This window comes from Salvelinus sp. IW2-2015, linkage group LG32 (assembly GCF_002910315.2).
Source record: "Salvelinus sp. IW2-2015 linkage group LG32, ASM291031v2, whole genome shotgun sequence".
NCBI classification, from domain to species: domain Eukaryota; kingdom Metazoa; phylum Chordata; class Actinopteri; order Salmoniformes; family Salmonidae; genus Salvelinus; species Salvelinus sp. IW2-2015.
Window position 1 is genome coordinate 34,643,792 of NC_036871.1, and position 26,184 is coordinate 34,669,975.

Genomic DNA, 26,184 nt, shown 5'->3' on the forward strand with positions numbered 1-26,184 from the left:
AACCAGTTGGGGGAAGAAAGGGAGTGATCCTCAGAATATATGTAATTATGAGCATGATCTCTGTGCTTGTCACCTGCAATTGAAACAGATAGCGAACCTGTCATTCACGAAAGGCTGGAGGCTACTAGCCCCTTACTAAGACTCCACTGTTCCTGGGGTGTTTTTACTAAAAATTGGTTAAAAAGTTTGCTTGTACTCTCATATCAACCAACTTTGCCTACACTGTGTCACGTTAACCAATAACCTGTTTTTTCCTTCAAAAGGTTCTTACCTTTGCTGGGACCATTTCTGGGACTCTTCTCTGTCCAGGTATCTGTAGACCACTGGTCGCCCACTAGTAGATACATGAAGGGCAGAAGGAAGGCCCCAGCCAGAGCACTGGAAAACAGTGACAGAGGCGTAATTTTGATAAACCGGTCTTCGGTTACAGAGTAAAGTACATTTTTTGTAAATGTCACCACTATTATTAGTCATAGTTCTCTTTTGTCCCATTAGTTACTCACCAGGCAGACGAGGGAAAAGAGCCAGGGGGAAGGGAGTAGAGATAACCAGACAGGATTACTGGGAAGATGGATCCAGGGATCGCAAATTGTCTGGAGGCTGAGTCAGTATCCTGTCTTGGTTATCTCTACCCCTTCCCCTGGCTCTTTTCCTCGTCTGCCTGGTCGAGTTTTACTAGAAAAAGGAGAGAACTATGATAATAATAGTGGTGACATTTACAAAATGTACTTACTCTGATAAACCGACCTCGTTTTACAAAATGTACTGCCTCTGTCACTTGTTTGTCCATGCTCTGGCCTGGGGGCTTCCTTCTGCTTCATGCTATCTTTATCTAGTGGGGCGACCAGTTGTCCACAGAGAACCTGACAGAGAGGGTCCAGAAATGGTTTTCCCCAGCAGGTTTAAGACCTTTTTGAAGGGAAAAAACAGGTATTTGGTACGTGAACAGTGTAGGAAGTTGTTGATTATGAGAGTAAAGCAAAACTTTTTTAACAATTGTAACACCCACAGAAACAGTGGAGAGTCTTAGTAGGGCTAGTGCCGTCCAAGCCTTTCTGTGAATTGACAGGTTTTCTGCTATCTGTTTTCAATTGCAGGTGACAGCACAGAGATCATCTCATCAATTACATTCATATTTCTGAGGATCACTCCCTTTCTCCCCAACTGGTCATCCAACATCACACTCACCATCAGTCAATGTTTTTGCCTTTGGTTTTTCTTCTTCCTGGACTTTCTTTGTAAGGCTAAGATATTATCAAACTCCAGTATTTTCCTTCTCAGTAGAAAACCAGTGTTGATAGTGGCTGCATGTCTCTTTATTCTGAGCTATTTTTGGAATCTCTCATACCATTTAATACAGTGGTCACCAAACCTTTTTGAAGTCAAGATCACTTTCGCAGTCAAAAAGCATGCTGAGATCTACTGCTCAGATTTCTTTTTTTAGTAATCTCACCAAACAGTTTTGTTAGGATGAGGTTTGGGCGTAGGCCTAATACATTTATCACAGCTATTGGCTATATGCTTGGCCTGCCAATCATTTGTTTATCTCAGACCAAATCTATATTTTTCAAAACTCGAGGCTTTGATAACAAACAATTTAGTTGGTTTGCACTTGTGATGGCACTGTGGAGCTATGAATTTAAAGTAATTCGCCTTTTGATTTTACTGGGACTGGTGGACCTGCGTCTGGTGTCAACGAGGTCAAAATCACGATGTCGGTGATTTCTTCAGCTCGAAAGTGAGCTCTAGAAAGATGCCAGAAGTCTTTCCCGGAGTGGGAGTGCCGGTTCAAAACGATGTTTTCCCCGCTCTTACGGTCCCTGCTCTCGTCTTCCTTTCCTCCGGCTGAGACTGACCAGAGAGATGGGAACGGTCTTTCCACCTAAGGGCGAACCGAAGTCACAGCCGCATCTGCCTCATGACAAATTTCATGTTGTTTCCTATGACCAGAGAATTGTGAAATATTCCTTGATATTAAAATCGAACGCTAAGAAAATAAAACCAAGCTATCGATACTGGCTACTCATTCATTGCAGTGGCCCAGGTTTTGTAATAGTGTTGAATAAAAACAGTGACAGTGCTGAATATAAACTTAAACATGAACTCACTTCATAAAAACAGAGCTCTTTGCTATTCCATTGACGTCTCTGTGGTCATGGTTTTTTTAAAAGTTAGTAAATGCTTACATGGCTAGTAGCCTATTAAACTTGGCTGTAGCCCGGTTATGGAACTCTGCAGCCACGGTGATTTAGGCTATCGATGGGGCAGCGTGTAGGTGGGCACTCGATTTTTGTCTCATATTTGCGGCGCGAGTTGACGGATTTGTCTCTTCAGACAAAATGGTTAAAAATTGAACACTCTCTTCCCGGGTGCGCAGGGGCGTTTTGAATCAGTTGCATTCTACGGGCAACACTCACACGGATATTAAAAAAAGTAGCGCAGCCTTTATTAGTTCGCTGGGCTTTTCGACAGAAATATTTGGTGATTGACTAGGAATGCCTTAGCTATTGTGTTGTGTGTTCTTCACAATACTTGACATCCTCCCTTATCTCTGACCTATCTTCTGGACTGTCAGGAGTGGCCCACCGTCCTTTTCGGCGATCACGTGGTACAACACTGTACAAACCGACGAAGGTGGGGGCAGTGTCCTGGAACTCTCTGATTTGTGCTTAGGTGTCCTGGCCATACTCTCTATCCTGCTGTTTGTCCAGAAGGAATGCAGCCAGAAGATGGAGTAGGCACGAGACAACTCAAGCTTGCCTGCCTGATCCCCAGCCCATTCCTTGGCTCAGGAATGGGTAACACCCGGCTTTCACTCACATAGGTCCTGTCTGTTGCTGTCCCACACACCTGCTGAGTTGCTGTGGAAAACATTGCTTTTGGCCCACCCTGTCTGTGTACAAAAACATGTGGTGGTTGGCCACCTAACTTTGTGCTCTACAAAGGAACTAACTGGCCTACTGCCACTTCGGGTTTGTTCTCCCATTTTTGTTTAAATTGTTGTTGCTGTTAAAAACGATCTTACAAGAAAGGAACAGAAACATCAGCATCTGGTCTTTAATATGTTTTTAATCACAATGGTTCTTCACCAAGTTCCAAGCTACACTTCCTCCTTTGTATGTCTTCAACCATGTTTTAATTGATTTAATCTCTTAACTGTGTGGATATGGTGACGTCAGTTCTGTGTTTTTGGATTTTTCACAAAATTTTAGGACTATTGTTTACTGTTTTAACACGGGGGGTAGAATGTTGAGACTATTAAATTAACTTGGAATGTCTTTCATTTGAGATATTGTTAACACACCCAAAATGATCGTGTGCCATCAATGTTTGACATGAAAATATGCATATGAACACATAGTAAGATAAATATGAATCTTTGATGTTCCTTGTTGGGCCTATTCAGTAAACATATGAAACGGATATCAAGTATTGAAAACTAGTGTTTTGTATTCTTATTTTATATTTTCTACTCCAATGGTCTGGAGACTTCCGTCTCTGCCTGTGTCTCGTCCCTCGTGTGTAGTCCACCATCCAAATGTTCTGCAGTTGAGAAATGCAGTGTGATGACAGCTGTGCCTTTTGCAAAGGCTTACCAATTGAGATTTTTGGTTGGTTCATGCTTTTCCAGGTGTTAGTGATTTCACACTGGCTACTGTTCATCTGTTCAGTTGCCTTCAGAAAGTAAGTCACAATCCTTGACTTTTGTTCAAATTTTGTTGTTACCAAAGTGGATTTTAAAAATGGATTTAATTGTAATATTTTTGTCAATGATCTACACAAAATACTTCTTGTCAAAGTGGAAGAAAAATTCTAACATTTTGTAAAATAAAAAACTTAATGATACGGCTACATGACCAAAGTATGTGGACATCTTGCTCGTCGAAGAGTCTCATTCAAATCAGGGCGTTATAATTATGGAGTTGGTCCCCCTTTCTGCAGTCGGTGTTCAATTTCATCCCAAAGGTGGTTAAGGGGTGTGAGGTCAGGGCATCTGTGAGGCCAGTCAATTCCTGTCCACACGATCGTGACAAATAATTTCTTTATGGACCTCGCTTTGTGCAGAGGGGCATTGTCATGTAAAACAAGGAAAGGACTTTCCCCACCCACTGTTGCCACAAAGTTGTAGGCATAGAATTGTCAGTAGGAATCGTCATTGGTTGCGTAGCTGTTTAGATTTCCCTTCACTGGAACTAAGGGAGTACCGGAACCATGGCAAACAGCCCCAGACATGTATTCCTCCTCACCAAACTTCAGTTGGCATTGGGGGAGAGTAACTCTCTGGCTGACATCCGCCCAACCCATCTGTCGGACTTCAGATGTTAGAAGCGTGTTGATTCAGCTTCAGTGGTTATGCGTTTCCAGTTGTTCCAGGAGTACAATGCCGTGGGGCAAGCTTTAAGTGAAGAAGACTAACTAGGCAGCCTCTCAGAACATTATAATGTTGTCTTGTGTTAGGAATCCCGTTGGGTTATATTTGCGTTGGTGTTTAAGGTAGTTGTCCTGCTTGAAGATGAAATTGTCTCCATGTCAAAGTTTGGAAACAGATCGCTAACAGGTTCTTCCCTAATTTAGATTTTAACCTAATGCTATTACTCTATTTCGCGTTTTTTTGATCATAGAATCCCTAGTCTTGTCTAGCAAAATGCCAAGCAGTATCCATAACATGATGCGCCATGTTGAAATCATATGAAGGTAGTTACTTCAGCGAATGGATGTTTGATGTGTCCCAACACATCAATGCGCTTCTAATTATCCCCGGAAAACGTTAATTTCTATTCGCCACATTTAGTAGTTAGTTCAGTGCCTTATTTGCAAACAGGATACCATGTTTCTAGCAATTATTTTATTCCTGTATGGTTCCGCCGCTTTTCAACTCTGTCTAATTTAGGTTACTATTGAGGGCGGCGCCAGGTAACCTACATATGTTGTTATGACCATACTCAGTTTCCCTTATCAATAGCCATATAAATCTGGTTAATCCCTGAGCGCTTCTTCCTTCCTTCCTTTACCCATGTCCAAAGTGTAAGACTCACCATGCTCAAAGGGATTCAACGTCTTTTTATTTTTATTTTTTAACCATCTACCCGGGCCTACAATAGAATGCCCTTTGTGAGGCATGAAAACCTTCCTGGGCTTTGTGGTTTGATCTGCATTTGAAATTCCACTCTGATTCAGGGAACCTTACAACTGAATAGGTATTGTATGTGTGGCAGTTACAGAGTTGAGGGTAGTCATAAAAAATAATTTTTAACACATATTATGCACCACAGAGTGGAGAATCATGACTTATATGTTGACTTGTTGAGCACATCTTATCCTGAACTTATTCTAGCCTTGCCATAACAAAGGTGTGATATTATGCGCAAGACTATTCGCTTTTCATTTTTTATTAGTTGTATAAACAATTCTAAAAACATAATCCATCTTTGGAAAATGATGGGTATTTTATGAGGGCAAGTGACCAAATCTAATGAAGTACATTTTAAATTCTAAGGCTGTCAACAAAAAATGTGAAAAGAGTCAAGGAGTGTGAATACTTTCTTAGGACTGTATATGATTCTTAGAATCAACCTTGTATGTATCTGTGGATGTGATTGCTATTTGTACTATACGTTTGGCTGCTTTGATGTGATTGGTGATTTTTACTTAGAACTTTACCTTGATGTTCATTGATATGAATTTCTTTGCTGCTGAAACCTTGGTGTATCTAGAGGTTGATGCAGTGAATTGTGGCACCTTGGGCAGTCTTCTGTTGATGTTTCTTCCAAAGTCCATGGTCTCAAGCACTGTCCACTCTTCATGCATCTGAGATCCTCATATTTATGAATGATTATATACTTGATTTATATTTCATTTGGATTATTAATGGTCTTATGTCAGCGGTTTTAAATCCACTAAGAGAAACCTTTCTGCAGCGATGAGAATACATCTAATTTGGTTAGTATTTTAATTACCTGAATTTTAATTTGTGTGCCACTTACATTATCTAGGCTGTGTTTACACAGGCAGCCTAATTCATTTTTTTTCTCTCACACTAATTGGCTTTTTTGACCAGTCACATCAGAATCTTTTCTAGGAGCTTAGATCTGATTGGTCAAAAGACCAATTGCTTATAAAATAGATCAGAATTAGGCTTTGCCTGTATTAAACAGAGGCTTTAAGTGGGCTTCATATTTATTGTAAGAATGGCACTTTGGCTGTGTTGACACAGGCAGCCCAATTCTATCCTTTTTTTTCCCTAATTTGGTGTTTTGACCGATCAGCTCTTTGCCTAATAATTTGGTCATAAACAGATCATAACTGTTCTGCCTGTGTAACACAGCCCTACTGTATCCAATCCTGCTGTTAACCATTCATTCATGACCTGTTTCATGTTTGATTTAGTTGTGCTTATACTTCACATTATTATTTTGTTCACCAACTTTGATATCAGAAGGTAATTTTGGGAACTTCAATGCACATATTTGCGCTAATAACTGTTTAAAGTCCCAGTAGTTCTTATTCCCATTTTTAAAGTCACTGCAATATTAGGGTGTCTACAGCATGTTTCTTATTACAACTTCCAACATTTGTTGATTTTCTGCAGAGATATTGAGGGATTATCTGCGCTGGCTTGGATGATTTTGGGTGTGTTTCCATCTTACCATTGTGATCTTACAGTATTAAGGTTTGTGCAAACTGATTAATATATTGCATTATGACCTGTGTTTGTAATTATTATAAATTCTTGTAATCTTTTTGGTCCAAGCTACATGAAATGTTGATTTATTATTTTTTAACATGTTTATTTTGAAATCATCAACAAAATATTCTTGTACTTTTTTTTCTCACTGTCTGGTTAAATTGATTGGAATATGAGGATGTGAATCTAATGGGCAAAAGTTCTCATGGTTTTTACCGTCACTTTGGTTCACCACCTGGGTGGAGCTCGTTTGTACATTCTAAGAGTTCCACCCACATTTGTTATTTGACTTATTGACGTTTTAAATATTTATCAAAGAGAACACATTTTTTCTTATGATTTTAATGAATAATTCCAAATGGCATTCCCAGATAACGTTATTTTACATGTATTTTCCTTGTTTCTGCACTACTTCTCCTTATCTGTCCTTGATACTCAGAATAGAATACCTATTACTGTATGCATTAAACCTATGGTTATTACATGTGTAATTACATGAATTACAATTGTTCAGGCTAAAATTGTGAAATTAAAGTTTGCATTTCAGTTGTTACACTGGATGGTCGTTGGCTTAGTGTAGTAAGAATATATGGCTAGGTTCATGTATATGTGCAAACTAAGGCCTTATTTAATGCTTCATTTCTATACATTATTATTTTAAAAGAGAGCATTTTTACAAAATAAATAGTTAACTCAGGAACTGACGGGTTAAGCTGCATAACGTAATCTTGTTAAGGAGTTCGCACATGCTTCGTGTGTTTCCCTCTACGCAGAGGTAATGCCAAGGTTGGAGAAGATCTGAGACGATGAAAAACAGCGTACTTGAAGACCCATAACTGCATTTCGGCTGGCATTCTTGTTTTCTGATATTTTCCAGGCTTTGCAGTACATCCACAATGGCTGCGGCGAATCACTGACGCGATTCCTTTTAACTAGTGCACACTCAACTGAAAAAAGCAGAGGAAAAAGGGTCTACAACGGGACCATGTTCTCAAAAGATGACCACCGCTTCAGCTCGAATTTCATGTCGCATTCGCAGATTATTTTGTTGTATCGCGGAGCTTGACACCTTGAAAGCGGCCTGAACCAGCATGAAACTGTCCCAGGTTAAGTTGGTCGCGGTTTTAAACCGGGCTGGTGGACCAATAAGGGAAATTAATTCTGCATGTTTATTAATTGTCCTTTCCCTAGCTTTATGTTCTGTTAATAATCTCTTAGGCAATGTTTGTAAGTGTTCACAAGTGACAAACTAGGTATAATTAATGTTTATATACCTCAAAATAGCATACTTCAATGAAATCAATTCACTGGCTCTAGCGCTGGGTCTACTCTCTTTCTAATGACGTGCTTATATATATAGGACCAGATAGCCTAGTGTGTTTGAGGAGAAGTGCAACGAATAGAAACATTAAAAATACTTTAGGTCATCATGCCAAATCTGCAGTTATAGATACCCATTCACCTATGGAGGTTAAGGACCAGTAATGTAAACTCTCCTCTTATCTCCTCCCTGCGCTCCTCCGTTCGTTTGACATTGTTAGGTTGTAGCTGAGGTGTATACCTTTTCCAATTTATTATGCTTTTCCATTCAGAAGACGTGTAACTGTGATCTAAACACTCCGTTAGTTGAGCTGGAAGTGACTAATGGTTCCTCTTTTTTAATATTATGTGTGCTATCTTCTACCGCGAACTCTGAAAATTGACGCTCATAGGTTCTTATGTGCTTCGTCGCGAGATGTTAACGAGTAGAGCCAGCAGGACTGTAGATACAGAGTTATCAAGTGGGAGACAACCGGAAAAACTGTTCAATGGTATACCTGTTGTGACTATTGCCTTGAACCCATCACCACATCTGCTAAGTAGCCTTTACCGGCATCAATACATTATAACGTGGTTCCGCAAAACACAAAGGCAAGCGGAAAATACTGACAACGAACGAGAACCACCCTCAATAACAATACCGAGTGATTAAGATCCAGGTGGAGCACCTTACATGAACTTCGACCGACCCATTATGTGTTAACAGAAACACAACCCCTATCACCACAAGAACACACTTACGAACTAGATTTTACGATCAACTATCCATACTCACCCAACAAAACATCATCACCCGTACACCAGAAACACAATCAACAACCATCCAGAGGCACAAGATGGACACTACACACTAACCACTCACAGCTAGGTTAAAACATCTAAAATCACAATTAACCCCTACTGTCAATACCACAGCGATAACATCAATAACACATACCTACACTACATACAAACAATACACGCAACACAGAACATCAAATATACACACCATCCACACAGACAACAGGCGATACGAGCACAAAACATACATAACCGATACCAAAAGACAGCACAAACATTAAATTATATCTTCGACTTGCTCTCATCTAATCCCACGAATCACAACACACCAATGCACAACAACGCATACTATCATTGACTATCACCACTCACCAGACTGACACCTTACCTACTCAAACACATTCTCCCACTCCAAGCTCGAAATAGGCACTATATCAACATCAGCACCTTAGAATCAATGCCATGCCAGAAAGAAGCAACACGACTGGCACACAGCCACAGTACAACAACACACAAGCACGAGCTAGCACACACCAACCCATGCACAGACACAACACACCAGCTCACCATCCCGACACAAAAGGCCACAACCATCTCACAACACCGACGTTCCTTCATGGCCAGCGACACAACACGAACACCAGCGAACAAGACGGACAACACGACTCTCATCAACATCAGGACGAGCAATGACACACAAAACGCTCAACCACACAAATCACAAGCAACTAGGCGAGGCAAGCGCACATACGAGACATCAACGATCGTGTCCATTGAGCGAGCAGAGCGACGCGACACAGACACAACACACCATCACAACAGACACACAGCACTGCAATGACAGCCTACCACAGCACTGACCGACAGCAGAAGACTAGACAAACAGCATAGCCAGTCTACACATGAAAGACCACCAAAACAGAACACAAGCTATCGACATGGTACACTCACACTGGACTGAGCAACACGACCACCACACAGACACAACCTACGAATCGACAACCCACTCACAACACAACACCACCACACACAACACACCACACACACCACACAACACCACACAACACCAACACACCACCACACAACACAAACACCCACACACACACACAACACACCACCACACAACCACAACACACCACCACCACAACACCACACGACACCCACCCACACACAGACCACAACACACACACACACACAGACACAAACACAGACACACCACAACACACACACCCACCAAACAGCAAACACACCACCACCAACACCAGACACACCACACACAACAACACAACACACACACACAACACACAACACGACACAAACACCAGACCACACAACACAAACACACCACACACACAGAACACCACACCACCACCACAGACACAACACACACAGACACACACACGACGCACAACACACACCACCACAAACACACACACACACACCACGACAACAACACACCCACCACACAGACACAACACACAACACCACCACACACACCAACACAACCACAACCACACACACACAAACACAACACCACACAACACAACACACCAACAACACACCACACAACACACAAACACACACCACACAAACACAACCACACCCAAACACAACACACACCACACACGACACACAAACACACCACAGCAAACACACACGCACACACCCAACAGACACACCACCTCACAACACACAACACACCACCCAACACAGCGACACCACACACCCACACACACATACAAACACACACCCTACACAAAAACACAAACACACCACCACCCACAATGTGTGGTGGTGTTTTGTGTATGTGTGGTGGTGTGTTGTGTCTGTGTGGTGGTGTGTTGTGTCTGTGTGGTGGTGTGTTGTGTCTGTGTGGTGGTGTGTCTGTGTGGTGGTTTGTCTATCTGGTAGTGTGTTTGTGTGGTGGTTTGTCTATGTGGTGGTGTGTTGTGTAGTCCCTCATTCTGTTTTGCCTCTGTTTCAGTATTCGTTTGTGTCTTTGCGGAACCGGAGAGTGTGTTACGAAATCCTGCAGTTTGTGTGTTCACAAGCACAGGTATACCCAAATGATCTCTGATCTCTCTCTCTGTCTCCCTTTCTCTCTTAAAAAGACCATGCTATTGTTTGAGGAGAGTGCACAAAAAAAAAAACTTTAGTCACTGCAACTGGTTTGATACATTCACCTCTGAAGGTAAATAATGTACTTACATTCAGTATTCTTGCTCTGATTTGTCATCCTGAGGGTCCCAGAGATAAAATGTAGCACAGTTTTGTTTGATAAAATCAAATGTATTCAAATGTAGGAACTGGGTTCTATAGTTTGAACCTCGGATGTGTCTTGTTTTGTCCATTATCTATACAATAGGCTATCATTGATTTTGGCCCAATATTCCTGACATATTACCTCTTTCAAGGAGCTTTCTGTTTTGATAGGATTATTTTTGCCTGAAAACCTGTAGGCCTTCCTATAAAAAAACAACTCTGCATCCCTGCCCAACCTGGCAAGAGTGGCCGAAGGGTGTTGAGCATCCCCATCCACTGTTGGCCTGCTCTCCAAGCACCATCGCATGAGCCTGAAACCACACTCTGGCCAAACTCGTGTTTCTAAAAGTGGATTCAAATGCCTAGTAAGGCATTTTAGTTTCACTTTTATTTAATTGTAATTCTTTCCTATATCCGCAATTTATAGACTATAATAATTTAATAAACAAATTGTTGTTTAAATGCTAAGCGCTTAATGTTCATGTCGCAATCGCAAATGCTTCACAATGTATTTCTTTGTAGGCTATAGCCTTGAAATCATTGAAATAATAGGCTAATAACAATAATATATCCTCAACAATTCATTTTCGTTCCTTAGGCTACATGTCTGGATTCTGACCTAATTAGGGTGTTTCTGTGCTGTTTAATACTACATATAGCCTATTTTTAATTATGAGCGCTTCTTACATTCCCCTTTTCATGTTTATTCAAATACTTTATATTCGAATCATATGTTTTAGTTTCAATACTTCAAAACCAAGTGTTAGGTTCAGTTAGTCACAAAAAGAGATGGGTGTTGGTTAAATTGTGATTTTAATGAATAGAGCGAATATCGAGGAGGCAGTTTTTTTCCTGTGAGCGAGGAGCATTTTTTAGCGGAGGGGATGGAAATTACGTGGGTGCGCCATGAGCGGGATTTCCGACCGCTCAACTGCGTTTACAGACTATGGTTTCCACAACAGCTGGGGGAGCAGGTGGAGAGTGGCAACAGAAGTCCCCACTTCTCAGGAGAGAACAGCGTTGATGGCGTGGATCGGGACATAGACACAGTAAGAATTTCACTGATGGCCTCGATGTCATCCTATCCTTTTCCTCCCACCATGTAGCTTCCTGTACTGCCCTGTTTTCTCCAATCAGTGCCATCAAAGAAACTGCACTTTGTAATTCTTCATAACTCACTGTGAAAATTCCAGAGTACACATTCACTTTTTTTGTGTTATTAATCAAGACACCATTTATTCTGACCAGGAGATTTTTGTTTTAGGACATGTTTTAACCCTTCCCTGCCGACAGATCTCCAGCAATTCCAGCCGGGAGGACAGTGTGGAGCGGAGCCTTCCTATAGAGGCCGTCTACTCTGACCTGCCCAGCAGCGGTAAGAGAGAACATCTTAAAAAGACTGTTAAGACAGACGAGAAAAATAAATGAGGGGTGAGAGGCATAACAGACGACATACAACAGATATGAATATGATGTAATATTAATCATAACGAAAACTGGGAAGGACAGCACCACTCCTAGAAGCAGCATCAGCAAACCTCAGGATAATCAGTTCACATTCACAGAGGAAGACTCACGTAGTTAAACACACACTGAAGCAGACAGATACAGACACGCACACACACACTCATTCACAAGCACATGCACATATACTCAGACATACCACACATTTAAATATTGTTTGAATGGCCTGTTGTCTTCTTTTCCTCTTTAACAGCTGACTCGTGGGTTTGGATCGTCACTGAAAGGGTTAAAACCCTCCTCATCAGAGATATGCGCAACCTCAATGTCCTCCTATCCATCTGTCTGTTTCTGTGAGTACTCCTCTCCTCTCCATCTATCTGTTCCTGATCTCCATCTCTCTCTCCTCTCCCCTCCCCATCGCCTGTAACTAGATCTATAGGTGCTGAAGCCCTTGCATCACCTTTCATATTTTCTCACAAACATACTGCCACATGTGGGGTGTGTTAATCTGGGGTGTGTTAATCTTCAAACATACTGCCATGTGTGAGAATGGGGTGTGTTAATCTTCAAACATACTGCCACATGTGAGAATGGGGTGTGTTAATCTTCAAACATACTGCCACGTGTGAGAATGGGNATGTGAGAATGGGGTGTGTTAATCTTCAAACATACTGCCACGTGTGAGAATGGGGTGTGTTAATCTTCAAACATACTTCCACGTGTGAGAATGGGTGTGTTAATCTACAAACATCTTAAGTCTATTGTCAGCTTCTAAAATCTTACACAAGTTTTCGTCTTCAATCTAAAACGGCAGGAAGAGTCACATATCATATTCTATGAAAATATATACTAATCTATCGCGCTCACAATCAACAAATGACTATTATTATGGTGGGAGATTATAATACCGTTTTAAGTACCCCTATAGAGCCTTAAAAATCCAGACCTAGTGAGATATACATGGAAGTGGCTTAATCAAGCTAGTCGTCTTGATTATTTTCTTGCTTCCTTCACTCTGGTAGGGGGAAGAATGTGATGGGGGCAGAATGTGGTCAGATCATCAAATAATTGGCATCCACATTCCGATTACAGAATTTCCACGTGGGCGAGGATTTTATAAAAATATTTWTTTATTTATTTAACTAGGCAAGTCAGTTAAGAACAAATTCTTATTTACAATGACGGCCTACACCGGCCAAACCCGGACGACGCTGGGCCAATTGTGCGCCACCCTATGGGACTCCCAATCACGGCCGGTTGTATGTCCACTTCACCATCAGATCATTTTATTGGTAAACTACAGGGTAATGTAAAAGTAGTTTTTTTTTGCAATCCAATATGTAATATGGTACACTGATTTGGGTTGTAATCCAGGGAAGTTAGAAAGAGATGCAGTGCCTTAGACAGCTGTGCCACTCGGGAGAATCAAATATTGGAATGTTATCAAAGCCTACTGAATTACAAGCTGTTTTTAACCAAAACAAAGGATTTTATAACTGACTTTTTCCTGCGTAACATAGTTACAGCGGATCCCCTTATTCTATGGGACCCTTTTAAATGTGCCTTCAGAGGTCATGCAATTCAATATTCATCCTTAAAACGAAAGCAATTTCAGTCAAATGAGTTCATATTAACAAAGGAAATATCGGAAATAACAGTACAGATAGATAGCAATAAAAAAGTACCATATACAATAGCTACAGAATATGTTAGAGGAAAAACAAAAAGAAATGGAGGAACTTATCGGGAACATTCAAAAATAAAGCAAATTGGATGGAAATGGTGAAAAATGCACCAAATTATTTTTTTATCTTCAACATAGAAATGCTAACAAAAATAATTTACAGAAACTTGTTAAAAATTATGAAGTCATCCATGATTCACCAAAAGAATGAATCYATGATTCCCTCATTTCCACTCTGAAGTGAACTGTAAGGAATATTTAGTGTAAAATGAACAGCTGTACAGAAAGACTTGGCAATTAAAGCCATTCGGCCAGGGAAAACTCCAGGGCTGGATGGCATAACAGTTTAGGTATATTAAACCTTTTATAATCCTCTCAAAGATCCATTATTTGCATATTGTAACCAGTCCTATAAAAATGGTCAACTATCAGGTACTCAGCAAGAAGGTCTGATTTCACTATCACTGAAACAGGAACCTGGTGGTAAGTATAAAGATCAAATCAACTTAAAAAACTGTAGGCCCCTTACATGTCAGTGCTGTGATGCAAAAATCCAAGCAAAATGCATAGAGCATAGAATTAAAAAGCTGTAGTCGGATATTATTCGTCCTGATCAGACAGAGTTTTTACATGGACGATACATTGGAGATAATAAAAGGACATGTACTTGAAACAATAGAACATTATGAAAAATCTAGGAAACCAGGTCTGGTATTCATAGCAGATTTTGAAAAGGCTTTTGATAAAGTACAACTACAATTTATATATAAATGCCTGGATTATTTTAATTCTTATGCAATGGGTTAAAGTTATGTATAGTAACCCTAGGTGTAAAATAGTAAATAATGGCTACGTCTCAGAAAGTATTAAACTGTCAAGAGGAGTAAAACAAGGTTGTCCACTGTCTGCACATCTATTTATTATGGCCATGGAAATTAAAATCAGATCCAACAATAATATAGAGGGGCTAGAAATCCAAGGTGTCATTCTACGCCTCTTMAATCCGCAATGTGGATCCCTGCACAGCCTCATAGAAGATCTATATAGTTTTTCTAACCTCCCTGGATTACAACCCAAATCAGTGTACCATATTACATATTGGATTGCAAAAAAAAWAAAAAAWTTACATTACCCTGTAGTTTACCAATAAAATGATCTGATGGTGAAGTGGACATATTCATATCCCTAAGGAAATAAAGGAACTTACTACAACACATTTTAATAGGAAGTTATCAAAAATAGATAAGATCTTGCCTACATGGAAAGGTAAATACTTGTCTATTTTTTTTTTTAAATCACCCTGATTAATTCTTTAGTTGTATCCCAGTTTACCTATTTACGTATGGCCCTGCCTATGCCGAACAATTTATTTTTTAAATGATTTGAGCAAAAAATCTTTCACTTTATCTGGAACGGCAAACAAGACAAAATTAAACATGCTTATTTAGTTCCAACCATGCTTAACAGTTCCAACCTAGACAGATATGTAAGTGTTTTTAATGGGAAAAAAGAAACATGCTATTTATATTATTATATTTCATTTCATTACCCATATTTACATATAGTCACATGTTTTCACAAGCTTGGGCCCCAGGCTGAAAACGTTTAAGAACCCCTGTTCTAGTGGAAAGCCTTCCCAGAAGAGTGGAGGCTGTTATAGCAGCAAAGGGGGGACCAACTCCAAGTTAATGTCCATGATCTTGGAATGAAATGTTCGATGACCAGGTGTCCACATACTTTTGGTCATGCAGTGTATTTTAAGTTCAGGAATGGCTGAAAAATCACAACATTTATCCAAAAAGTAACCCTACAAATAGCACTGCGATTTGGAAAGCCATAGTCAATCAATCAACAATATAATACTTTTAGTAAAAATATTTATCTTTAACTTACAATCTGTAGATACTATGCAATTATACAGGTTCAAAATCTCAGCACAKTTAAAAAATATATGGCACATGGTCATCATAAGAGGGAAGTTTACAGAGATAGGTGGGATGGACAGAAAGTAGCTGAGGGGTGGGGTTAGGGAGATAGGTGGGATGGACTGAGCGTAGCTGAGGTGGGGTTAGAGAGATAGGTGGGATGGACTGAGCGTAGCTGAGGGGTGGGGTTAGAGAGATAGGTGGGATGACGACTGAGAGAGGTAGGCTGAGGGGGTGGGGATTGGAGATGAGATAGGGTGGGGAAAATGGACTGAGAGTAGCTGAGGGGTGGGGTATGGAGATTAGGTGGGATGGACTGAGCGTAGCTGAGGGGTGGGGTTAGGGAGGTGATGGACTAGGTAGCTGAGAGGGGTGGTTAGGAGAATAGGTGGGATTGGACTGAGGGGTAGGGTTGAGAGATAGGTGGGATGGTTGAGAGTAGCTGTTGAGGGGTGGGTTAGAGAGATAGGTGGGATGGATTGAGAGTAGCTGAGGGGTGGATTTAAAAGCGTATGTTCTATAATATATAGTGTATAATGTACATGTACTTCCGGCGCCGAAAAGAGATGGCCGCCTCGCTCTTCGCGTTCCTTGGAAAATATGCAGTATTTTGTTTTTTAATGTGTTATTTTCTTACATCGTACCCCAGGTAATCTTAGGTTTCATTACATACAGTCGGGAGGAACCTACTGAATATACGATTAACAGTCAACTCAATCATCGTTCCTACCCAGGAATATGACTTTCCCGAACGGATCCAGTTGTTTTGCCCTTCCACCCAATACAATGGATCTGATTCCAGCCGGCGACCCTGTTGCGACGCCGTAAAAGGGGCAAACGAGGCGGTTCCTCGTGGTCAGGCTTCGGAGCACGGGCACATCGCGCTCCATCTCTCCTAGCATACTACTCGCCAATGTCCAGTCTCTTGACAAATAGTTATGAAATCCGAGCACGGGTAGCATTCAGAGAGACATCAGGGATGCAACGTGCTCTGCTTCACGGAAAACATGGCTAAACTCAAGAAACGCTAACGGAGTCGGTGCAGCCAGCCTGGTTTCTTCATGCATCGCGCCGACAGAAACAAACATCTTTCTGGGTAAGAAGAGGGGCGGGGGGTATGCCTTATGATTAACGAGACGTGGTGTGATCATCATAACAACACACAGGAACTCAAGTCATCTGTTCACCTGATCTAGAACTCCTCACAATCAAATGTCGACCGCATTACTTACAAGGGAATTCTCTTTCAATCATAATCACAGCCGTAATATATTCCCCCCAAGCAGACACATCGATGGCCCTGAACGAACTTTATCTGACTCTTTTGTAAACTGGAAACCACACACCTGAGGCTGCATTCATCGTAAGCTGGGGATTTAACAAGGCTAAATCTAAAAACAAAACTCCCTAAATTCTCTATCAGCATATCGATTGTGCTACCAGGGCTGGAAAAACCCAAGAGTCATTGTTATACTAATTTCCGGCGACGCAATAAGGCCCTCCCCCGCCCCCTTTCGGAAAAGCTGACCACGACTCCATTTTGTTGATTCCAGCCTACAAACAGAAACTAAAACAACAAGCTCCGCCCGCCGCTCAGGTCTGTTCAACGCTGGTCCGACCAAGTCTGAATCCACGCTTTCAAGACTGCTTCGATCACGCGGATTGGAAATATGTTCCGCATTGCGTCCAAACAACAATTTGACGAATATGCTGATTCGGTGAGCGAGTTCATTAGGAAGTGCATTGACCGATGTCGTACCCACAGCAACGATTAAAACATTCCCAAACCAGAAACCGTGGGATTGACGGCAGCATTCGCGTGAAAACTGAAAGCGCGAACCACTGCTTTTAACCAGGGCAAGGTGACCGGAAGCATGACCGAATACAAACAGTGTAGCTATTCTCCGCAAGGCATAAAACAGGCTAAGTCCCAGTACAGAGACAAAATCGAGTCGCAATTCAACAGCTCAGACACAAGAGGTATGTGGCAGGGTCTAACGTCATCACGGATTACAAAAAGAAAACCAGCCCCGTCGCGGACCAGGATGTCTTGCTCCAGACAGGCTAAACAACTTTTTTGCCTCGCTTTGAGGACAGATACAGTGCCACTGACACGGCCCCCTAACCAAAACCTGCGGGCTCTCCTTTCACTGCAGCCGAGGTGAGTAAAACATTTAAACGTGTTAACCCTCGCAAGGCTGCAGGCCCAGACGGCATTCCCAGCCGCGTCCTCAGAGCATGCGCAACCAGCTGGCTGGTGTGTTTACGGACATATTCAATCAATCCTTATCCCAGTCTGCTGTTCCACATGCCTTCAAGAGGGCCACCATTGTTTCCTGTTCCCAAGAAAGCTAAGGTAACTGAGCTAAACGACTACCGCCCGTAGCACTCACTTCCGTCATCATGAAGTGGCTTTGAGAGACTAGTCAAGGACCATATCACCTCCACCCTACCGGACACCCTAGACCCACTCCAATTTGCTTAACCGACCCAATAGGTCCACAGACGACGCAATCGCAACCACACTGCACACTGCCCTAACCCATCTGGACAAGAGGAATACCCATGTGAGAATGCTGTTCATCGATTACAGCTCAGCATTTAACACCATAGTACCCTCCAAACTCGTCATCAAGCTCGAGACCACCCTGGGTCTCGACCCCGCCCTGTGCAACTGGGTCCTGGGACTTCCTGACGGGCCGCCCCCAGTGGTGGGAGGGTAGGTAAAACAACATCTCCACCCCGCTGATCCTCAACACTGGGGCCCCACAAGGGTGCGTTCTGAGCCCTCTCCTGTACCTCCCTGTTCACCCACGACTGCGTGGCCATGCACGCCTCCAACTCAATCATCAAGTTTGCGGATGACACTACAGTGGTAGGCTTGATTACCAACAACGACGAGACGGCCTACAGGGAGGAGGTGAGGGCCCTCGGAGTGTGGTGTCAGGAAAATAACCTCACACACTCACGTCAACAAAACAAAGGAGATGATTGTGGACTTCAGGAAACAGCAGAGGGAGCACCCCCTATCCACATCGACGGGTCAGTAGTGGAGAAGGTGGAAAGTTTTAAGTTCCTCGGTGTACACATCACGGACAAACTGAATTGGTCCACCCACACAGACAGCGTTGTGAAGAAGGCGCAGCAGCGCCTCTTCAACCTCAGGAGGCTGAAGAAATTCGGCTTTGTCACCAAAAGCACTCACAAAACTTCTACAGATGCACAATCGAGAGCATCCTGTCGGGCTGTATCACCGCCTGGTACGGCAACTGCTCCCGCCCACAACCGTAAGGCTCTCCAGAGGGTAGTGAGAGTCTGCACAAAACGCACCACCGGGGGCAAACACCTGCCTCCAGGACACCTCCACCACCCGATGTCACCAGGAGGCCATAAAGATCATCAAGGACAACAACCACCCAAGCCACTGCCTGTTCACCCCGCTATCATCCAGAAGGCGAGGTCAGTACAGGTGCATCAAAGCAGGGACCGAGAGACTGAAAAAACAGCTTCTATCTCAAGGCCATCAGACTGTTAAACAGCCACCATAACATTTTAGCGGCCTCTGCCAACATACTGACTCAACTCAGCCACTTTAAAAATGGGAATTGATGGAAATTATGTAAAAAATGTACCACTAGCCACTTTTAAACAATGCCACTTAATATAATGTTTACATACCCTACATTACCCATCTCACATGTATATACTGTACTCTATATCATCTACTGCATTTGCCATCTTTATGTAATACATGTACCACTAGCCACTTTAAACTATGCCACTTTATGTTACATACCCTACAGTACTCATCTCATATGTATATACCGTACTCTATACCATCTACTGCATCTTGCCATGCCGTTCTGTACCACCACTCATTCATATATCTTTATGTACATATTCTTTATCCCTTTACACTTGTGTGTGTGTATAAGGTAGTAGTTGTGGAATTGTTAGGTTGGATTACTTGTTGGTTATTACTGCATTGTCGGAACTAGAAGCACAAGCATTTCGGCTACACTCGCATTAACATCTGCTAACCATGTGTATGTGACTAATAAATTTGATTTGATTTGATTTGATAATGTGCTATCTATCCAGATGTAATGAATATCAAAATGACTTTACTCTTGCCTATGTAACTTCTGCAGTAGAAAAACAAACTGTCATGTATGTAAAATGGACATGTAACAACAAAAGAAAAGCTGTAAAAACTAAGTTTATTTTTGTCTTCCGAAGAGGGGGGGATGGTGGATGGGCCAAGAAAATCTAAATAAAGAGTCACATATCATTCAGGATCACAGACAAGCCTTTTTCCAGACTTCCCAACAGTCTGTCTGGTATGTTGTCTTTCTGGATTGGCTCAGAGCTGTTGAGGAATGGACCCTGCTACCTGATTGGCTGTTTATAGCTGGGTGAATTGCTGAAGAGATGAGTAGATGGATGGATGTGAGATAGGTTGGTTCTCTGAGCACAGGGTGTTCTCCAGATAGTCAAGGCTGTAATACACTGAACTTTTACCCATRAAGCCAGGTGTTGGTTCCTCTCAAGGGTTCTTCACTCTTACGTAGATAGATGTTCCTTGCTACGGTCTCCTGTGCTTGCTCTTTCATTAGTTACCCGTGGACTGTGGAGGATAGATGAAATTGTTTGTTTGTGCTTTGCCAATACCTTCTAATTGCCCCCCAGGGGATTCATCAAGTCATATTGAATTGCACACATTACACTGACAGATAAATGCTACAGATTCACATAGATTTTACACCACACACAGAACCATAGCACTGTGGAGAAATTGCCTTTCAGTTGAAACATTATTCAACAATAAATTATAAAGAATAGGAAAAGAAACACTTCCCTAGTTATAGTATTATTATGTTTTCATAACCTTTTCTCCTCCCTTGACATTAGTGTTATCAGTACACACACCGAGGCTTATAACTAACACGTCATAAATAGTTATAGCACTTTGTGACATCTGTTGATGTAAAAAAAGGTTTATAAATACATTTGATTGAAATAACCTATATTTGTGACAATTATGTCTGCATATTTACCCAGACTTCTGTTTGAACAACTAACTTGAAGCCTGACAGATATGGATTGCCCAGGGAGGTTTCCTGTAAAAGATTAGGGAAGGGAAAGGTGATACCTAGTTAGTTGCACATTCAACCGAAACGTTTCTTCCCGCATTTAACCCAACCCCTCTGAATCAGAGAGGTGCGGGGGGTTGCCTTAATCAACATCCAAAACATTGGCTCCCAGGGAGCAGTTGTTGGGGGTTAACTGCCTTGCTCAAAGGCAGAACGGCACATTTTTAAAACCTTGCAAGCCCAGGATTCAAACCAGTGACCTTTGGGTTACTGTCCCAACGCTCTTAACAGCTAGGCTACCTGCCGCTGTCTGTCCTTGATTGACATACAGTACTTATGTCTGGTTCCTCATGATTGATCTGCACTGTGCCATCAACGAGAGTGCACTCAGGTATGGATCTCCCAGGGAGGTTTAACAGTTCATTGTAATACTGAGTGCCGCAGGTGAAAGTAAAACACAAGCTGATTACAAGCTATCAGGAAGTACTGTATCTTACACATCAAACTGTTTTCACATTAAAATCACCACCTCTTTTGTGYGCGTGTGTGTCTGTGTAGGGCGGTGTTGCTACTACTGTCTTCGGGGTACATCGGTTTGCGGATCGTAGCTCTGGAGGAGCAGCTGAGTTCTCTAGGGACCCTGCCGGAGTTCTCCATACACCTCAGAGAGTGAGTACACACACACACACACACACACACACACTATGGGGTAGTTTTCCACAGATGACTCTATGCTCTGATGTGAATTAAGGAACTACAAACTTTGACAATTTAAAAACCATTCAAGGTAGATCAAACCGGTTGTGTAGACAGAGAGAGAGTGTTCTCAGACATCAGAGGTATCGTGTACTGTATCAGCAGCAGAGATCACAGGACGTTAGGTCACAGGAGGTTAGGAGAAAAACATGCCCAGAGGAATGACACCTGTTTTCCAAGAAATCACTCCACTATTACATAATCAACAGGAACACCCATTGTAGGTATTTGAGTCTTCACTTTCATGTAATTAAAGGTGTGTGCGAGTGTACTTGTGCATGAGTATGCACGATAATATCTGAGAGAGTGATTTGGTTCCTCCTCTCACTGCTCCCTCCTCATTCCAGGGAACAGGAAACAGCCTGAAGAGACCTACAGCCAGGGAGGATTGGCCATTTGGATATTCTGGCAAATACCAGACGGGCTGGCCAATTTTTTTGTTGGGTGGGCTGGTCGAAAATGGACACTTTTTTTTTATTATACTTTTTTTTTTTAAACATAGAAAAAGTGACATGGCCGGYGGGCCATAAGCTTGTTAAGATAAAAATTGTAAAAAAATTAAAATTTCTGTTATACTAATATGCCCTGAGTATACAAAACATTAAGGTTTTCTGCTAGGCTGAGGTCACACAAACTCACATTGAAAGTCAAACACAGCATCAGCAAAGATGACCTGCTTCAACTCTGTCATCAGTTAGACAGCCAAGATCACGGATCATAAAAAAATGAAAAGGGTGCCTGTAAACGTAGAAAGAGCATATTCTACATTGTCACCTCACTGAAAAACATCCTAATTTTGGGACAGCTAAAGCAATGATTTTGCTAAACAGTAAAGTGCATTATCCTCATGATTCTTGTAATGAAAGTGTCTTCCCTCACTGGGGCTTGCTGCTGTGGTGAGCGAGCCACTTTCCTCTCCTTCCATGCACTCGAGAGAAACATTTATTCTGATCATATAACATTTCAAAATGAAATTGCGGGGGAAAAACACAGCTTTGGAAGCTTCGTCCAATTGTCCCTGTCGAAGAGAGGAGGGTATAATCTTTATTTCTCAACAGCAACTATTTTATAATCAAGACATTTTATATGGCTTTGAGGTATGGAGCGGAATGTGCTCAAAACRTGCACGGGCCTATAGGTTTCATGGGTAGTAGCCTACAACTGTAAAGTTTTTTAGGACATTACATTTACGGTTGGATGAATACATGGCTACTAGCAGTGGGCATCACAGGCGGCTGGTGGCACCTTAATTGTGGAAGACGGCACATAGTAATGGCTACAACGGAGTTAATGGAATGGGATCAAACACATCAAAAACATTGGTTTCCAAGTGCTTGATACCATTCCAGCCATCTTTGAGCCATCCTCCCCTCACTAGCCTCCTGTGGTGGGTAATATATTTTAGTTTGTATTCTAATTAATGTGTTTTGAGTTTACACTTCCTCATGTGTTGAACCACAAATTAATTACCCTATGATTTTAGTTAGTGCACATAAAAGATGTAATTCATCTCTTTGGAACAAAAAAAAACTAATATGGAAATTCTGGAGTACTATTTTGACAGTAAAATAGCAACTATAGTCTAATTGTGAACCCAAAATTCATGACAATTACTGGATTAGGTTGCACATCAAAATATCTTGAAACATGCATTCATGCTTAGACATGTTACTTGAGCTAGTGGCGTGCGCAGTGGTGGGCCGATGTGAATAAAATGACAGGGGCGAATTCTTGTCCCAGTCCGCCCCTGCCTATAGTAGGAACACTAAATACCAAAGCCACAGTACAACAAACTACAGTATATAAAGGGTCTCAATTAAAATGTAATCTCATGAGCTGGTCAATTGTTAATATATATTTAATGTGGGTCCCCTGACCATTTGAGGAGACAGATCACTAAAACCTCAGTCCTGTCAGAAATGTGGAAAACCTTGACTTCACACAAAGCAGCTTTTATTTTTTTATTTTTTTCAGTCAGTCCACTCCTAAAATCAATTTGGCTTACGGCACTATTCGTTGGTCTCAGTTTAACTGGTAATGAATGTTGTTCTTTGTAAAGGAATAATGTAAGTCAGAAGTTATTTTAATCTGAAATTTGCTGGCAAATTAAATTATTTAATGATAGTGTAAATTAATTTCAGATAACTTTTACTACTTAATTAATAGAATGACTCCATGGCATCTTTGTCAGTGGCACTAACAGGCCAGCAGGGGGCACTCTCCCCTCAAAACAGAAATACTGTACACCATGATTAGTACTATATCAATCAGTGTAGTATACTTTCAATGTATACAGGTGTATTTAAAATAAGCTACTTCTAAGCCATTCAAAAAAATATTCAACAGTTCTTGAATGTCTGTAAATAAAAATGTATTGATAGTTCATACACAAGACACTGTAATTACAGTGGCAAGAAAAAATATGTGAACCTTTGAAGTTACCTGGATTTCTGCATACATTTTACATAACATTTGACAACAATAGACACACAGTGTGCCTAAACTAATAACACAAATTGTATTTTTCTTGTCTATATTGAATACATCATTTAAACATTCACATTGTAGGTTGGAAAAAGTATGTGAACCCCGAGGCTAATGACTTCTCCAAAAGCTAATTGGAGTCAGGAGTCARCTGCCTTGGAGTCCAATCAATGAGACGAGATTGGAGATGTTGGTTAAAGCTATTGCCCTATAAAAATCTCACAAAATTTGATTTTGATATTCACCAGAAGCATTGCCTTATGTGAACCATGCCTCGAACAAAAGAGATCTCAGAAGACCAAAGATTTGTTGACTTGCATAAAGCTGGAAAGGGTTACAAAAGTATCTCTAAAGCCTTGATGTTCATCAGTCTACGGTAAGACAAACTCTATATATGGAGAAAGTTCATCACTGTTGCTACTCTCCCTAGGAGTGGCCGTCCTGCAAAGATGCCTGCAAGAGCACAGCACAGAATGCTCAATGAGGTTAAGAAGAATCCTAGAGTGTCAGTTAAAGACTTACAGAAACCTCTGGAAGATGCTAACATCTCTGTTGATGAGTCTACAATACGTAAAACACTAAACAAKAATGGTGTTCAAGGGAGGACACCATGGAAGAAGCCCCAGCTTCTTGCTGCATGTCTGAAGTTMCCAAAAGTGCACCTGGATGTTCCACAGTGCTACTGGAAAAATATTCTGTGGACAGATGAAACTAAAGTTGAGTTGTTTGGAAGGAACACACAACACTATGTGTGGAGAAAAAAAAGGCACAGCACACCAACATCAAAATCTCATCCCAACTGTAAAGTATGGTGGAGGGAGCATCATGGTTTGGGGCTGCTTTGCTGCCTCAGGGCCTGGACAGCTTGCTATCAGACGGAAAAATGAATTCCCAAGTTWATCAAGACATTTCGCAGAAGAATGTAAGGCTATCTGTCCGCCAATTGAAGCTCAACAGAAGTTAGGTGATGCAACAGGACAACAACCTATTAGACAGATGTAAATCAACAACAATGGCTTGAACAGAAGAAAATACACCTTCTGGAGTCACCCAGTCAGCACTGACCTCAACCCGATTGAGATGCTGTGGCATGACCTCAAGAGAGCGGGTCACACCAGACATCCCAAGAATATTGCTGAACTGAAACAGTTTTGTAAAGATGGTCCACAATTCCTCCTGACCGTTGTGCAGGTCTGATCCACAACTACAGAAAACATTTGGTTGAGGTTATTGCTGCCAAAGGAGGGTCAATCTGTTATTAAATTCAAGGGTTCACATACTTTTTCCAACCTGCACTGTGAATGCTTATGATCAATTAAGAGATGAAAAATGATAATTGTTTGTTATTAGTTTAAGCAGACTGTGTTTGTCTATAGTTGTGACTTGAAGATCAGAAATCCAGGTAACTCTAAGGTAACTCTAAAGGGTTCACATACTTTTTCTTTCCATTGTACTAAATGGATTCACAAATGTCAATTTGTTTTTACAATAGAATCAACAACACAAGTTTATATTTTTGTACATAATTGTTTATTGTTTTTTCCCCATTGTCAATAAAAAGGTCAAGATTCAGTCCCCTGAATTAATGACATTACATCATATTGTCAGTAATTTTTTCATATTACAAATCATAATAAACAGAATAGGTAACTACAATAACCATATATAAACAACACCCTCATGTTCTAACCCCACCCAGTATTTTCCCCGTCCAAACTCTAGCACAAAAGT

General features: G+C 41.4%; 1 protein-coding gene across 1 annotated transcript in view; it reads left to right on the forward strand.

Moving 5' to 3' along the window:
* LOC111956359 (GRAM domain-containing protein 2B-like) overlaps positions 1-26,052 on the forward strand; it is a 51,033-nt gene extending 24,981 nt beyond the window's left edge. The window contains exons 7-12 of the mRNA XM_023976817.2: positions 10,770-10,841; positions 12,010-12,096; positions 12,341-12,422; positions 12,765-12,861; positions 21,772-21,882; positions 22,317-26,052. Of these exons, the coding sequence (XP_023832585.1) occupies positions 10,770-10,841; positions 12,010-12,096; positions 12,341-12,422; positions 12,765-12,861; positions 21,772-21,882; positions 22,317-22,335 (468 nt within the window). The 3' untranslated portion in view covers positions 22,336-26,052. The remainder of the gene's footprint in view (positions 1-10,769; positions 10,842-12,009; positions 12,097-12,340; positions 12,423-12,764; positions 12,862-21,771; positions 21,883-22,316) is intronic.
* The last annotated feature ends 132 nt before the right edge of the window (positions 26,053-26,184 follow it).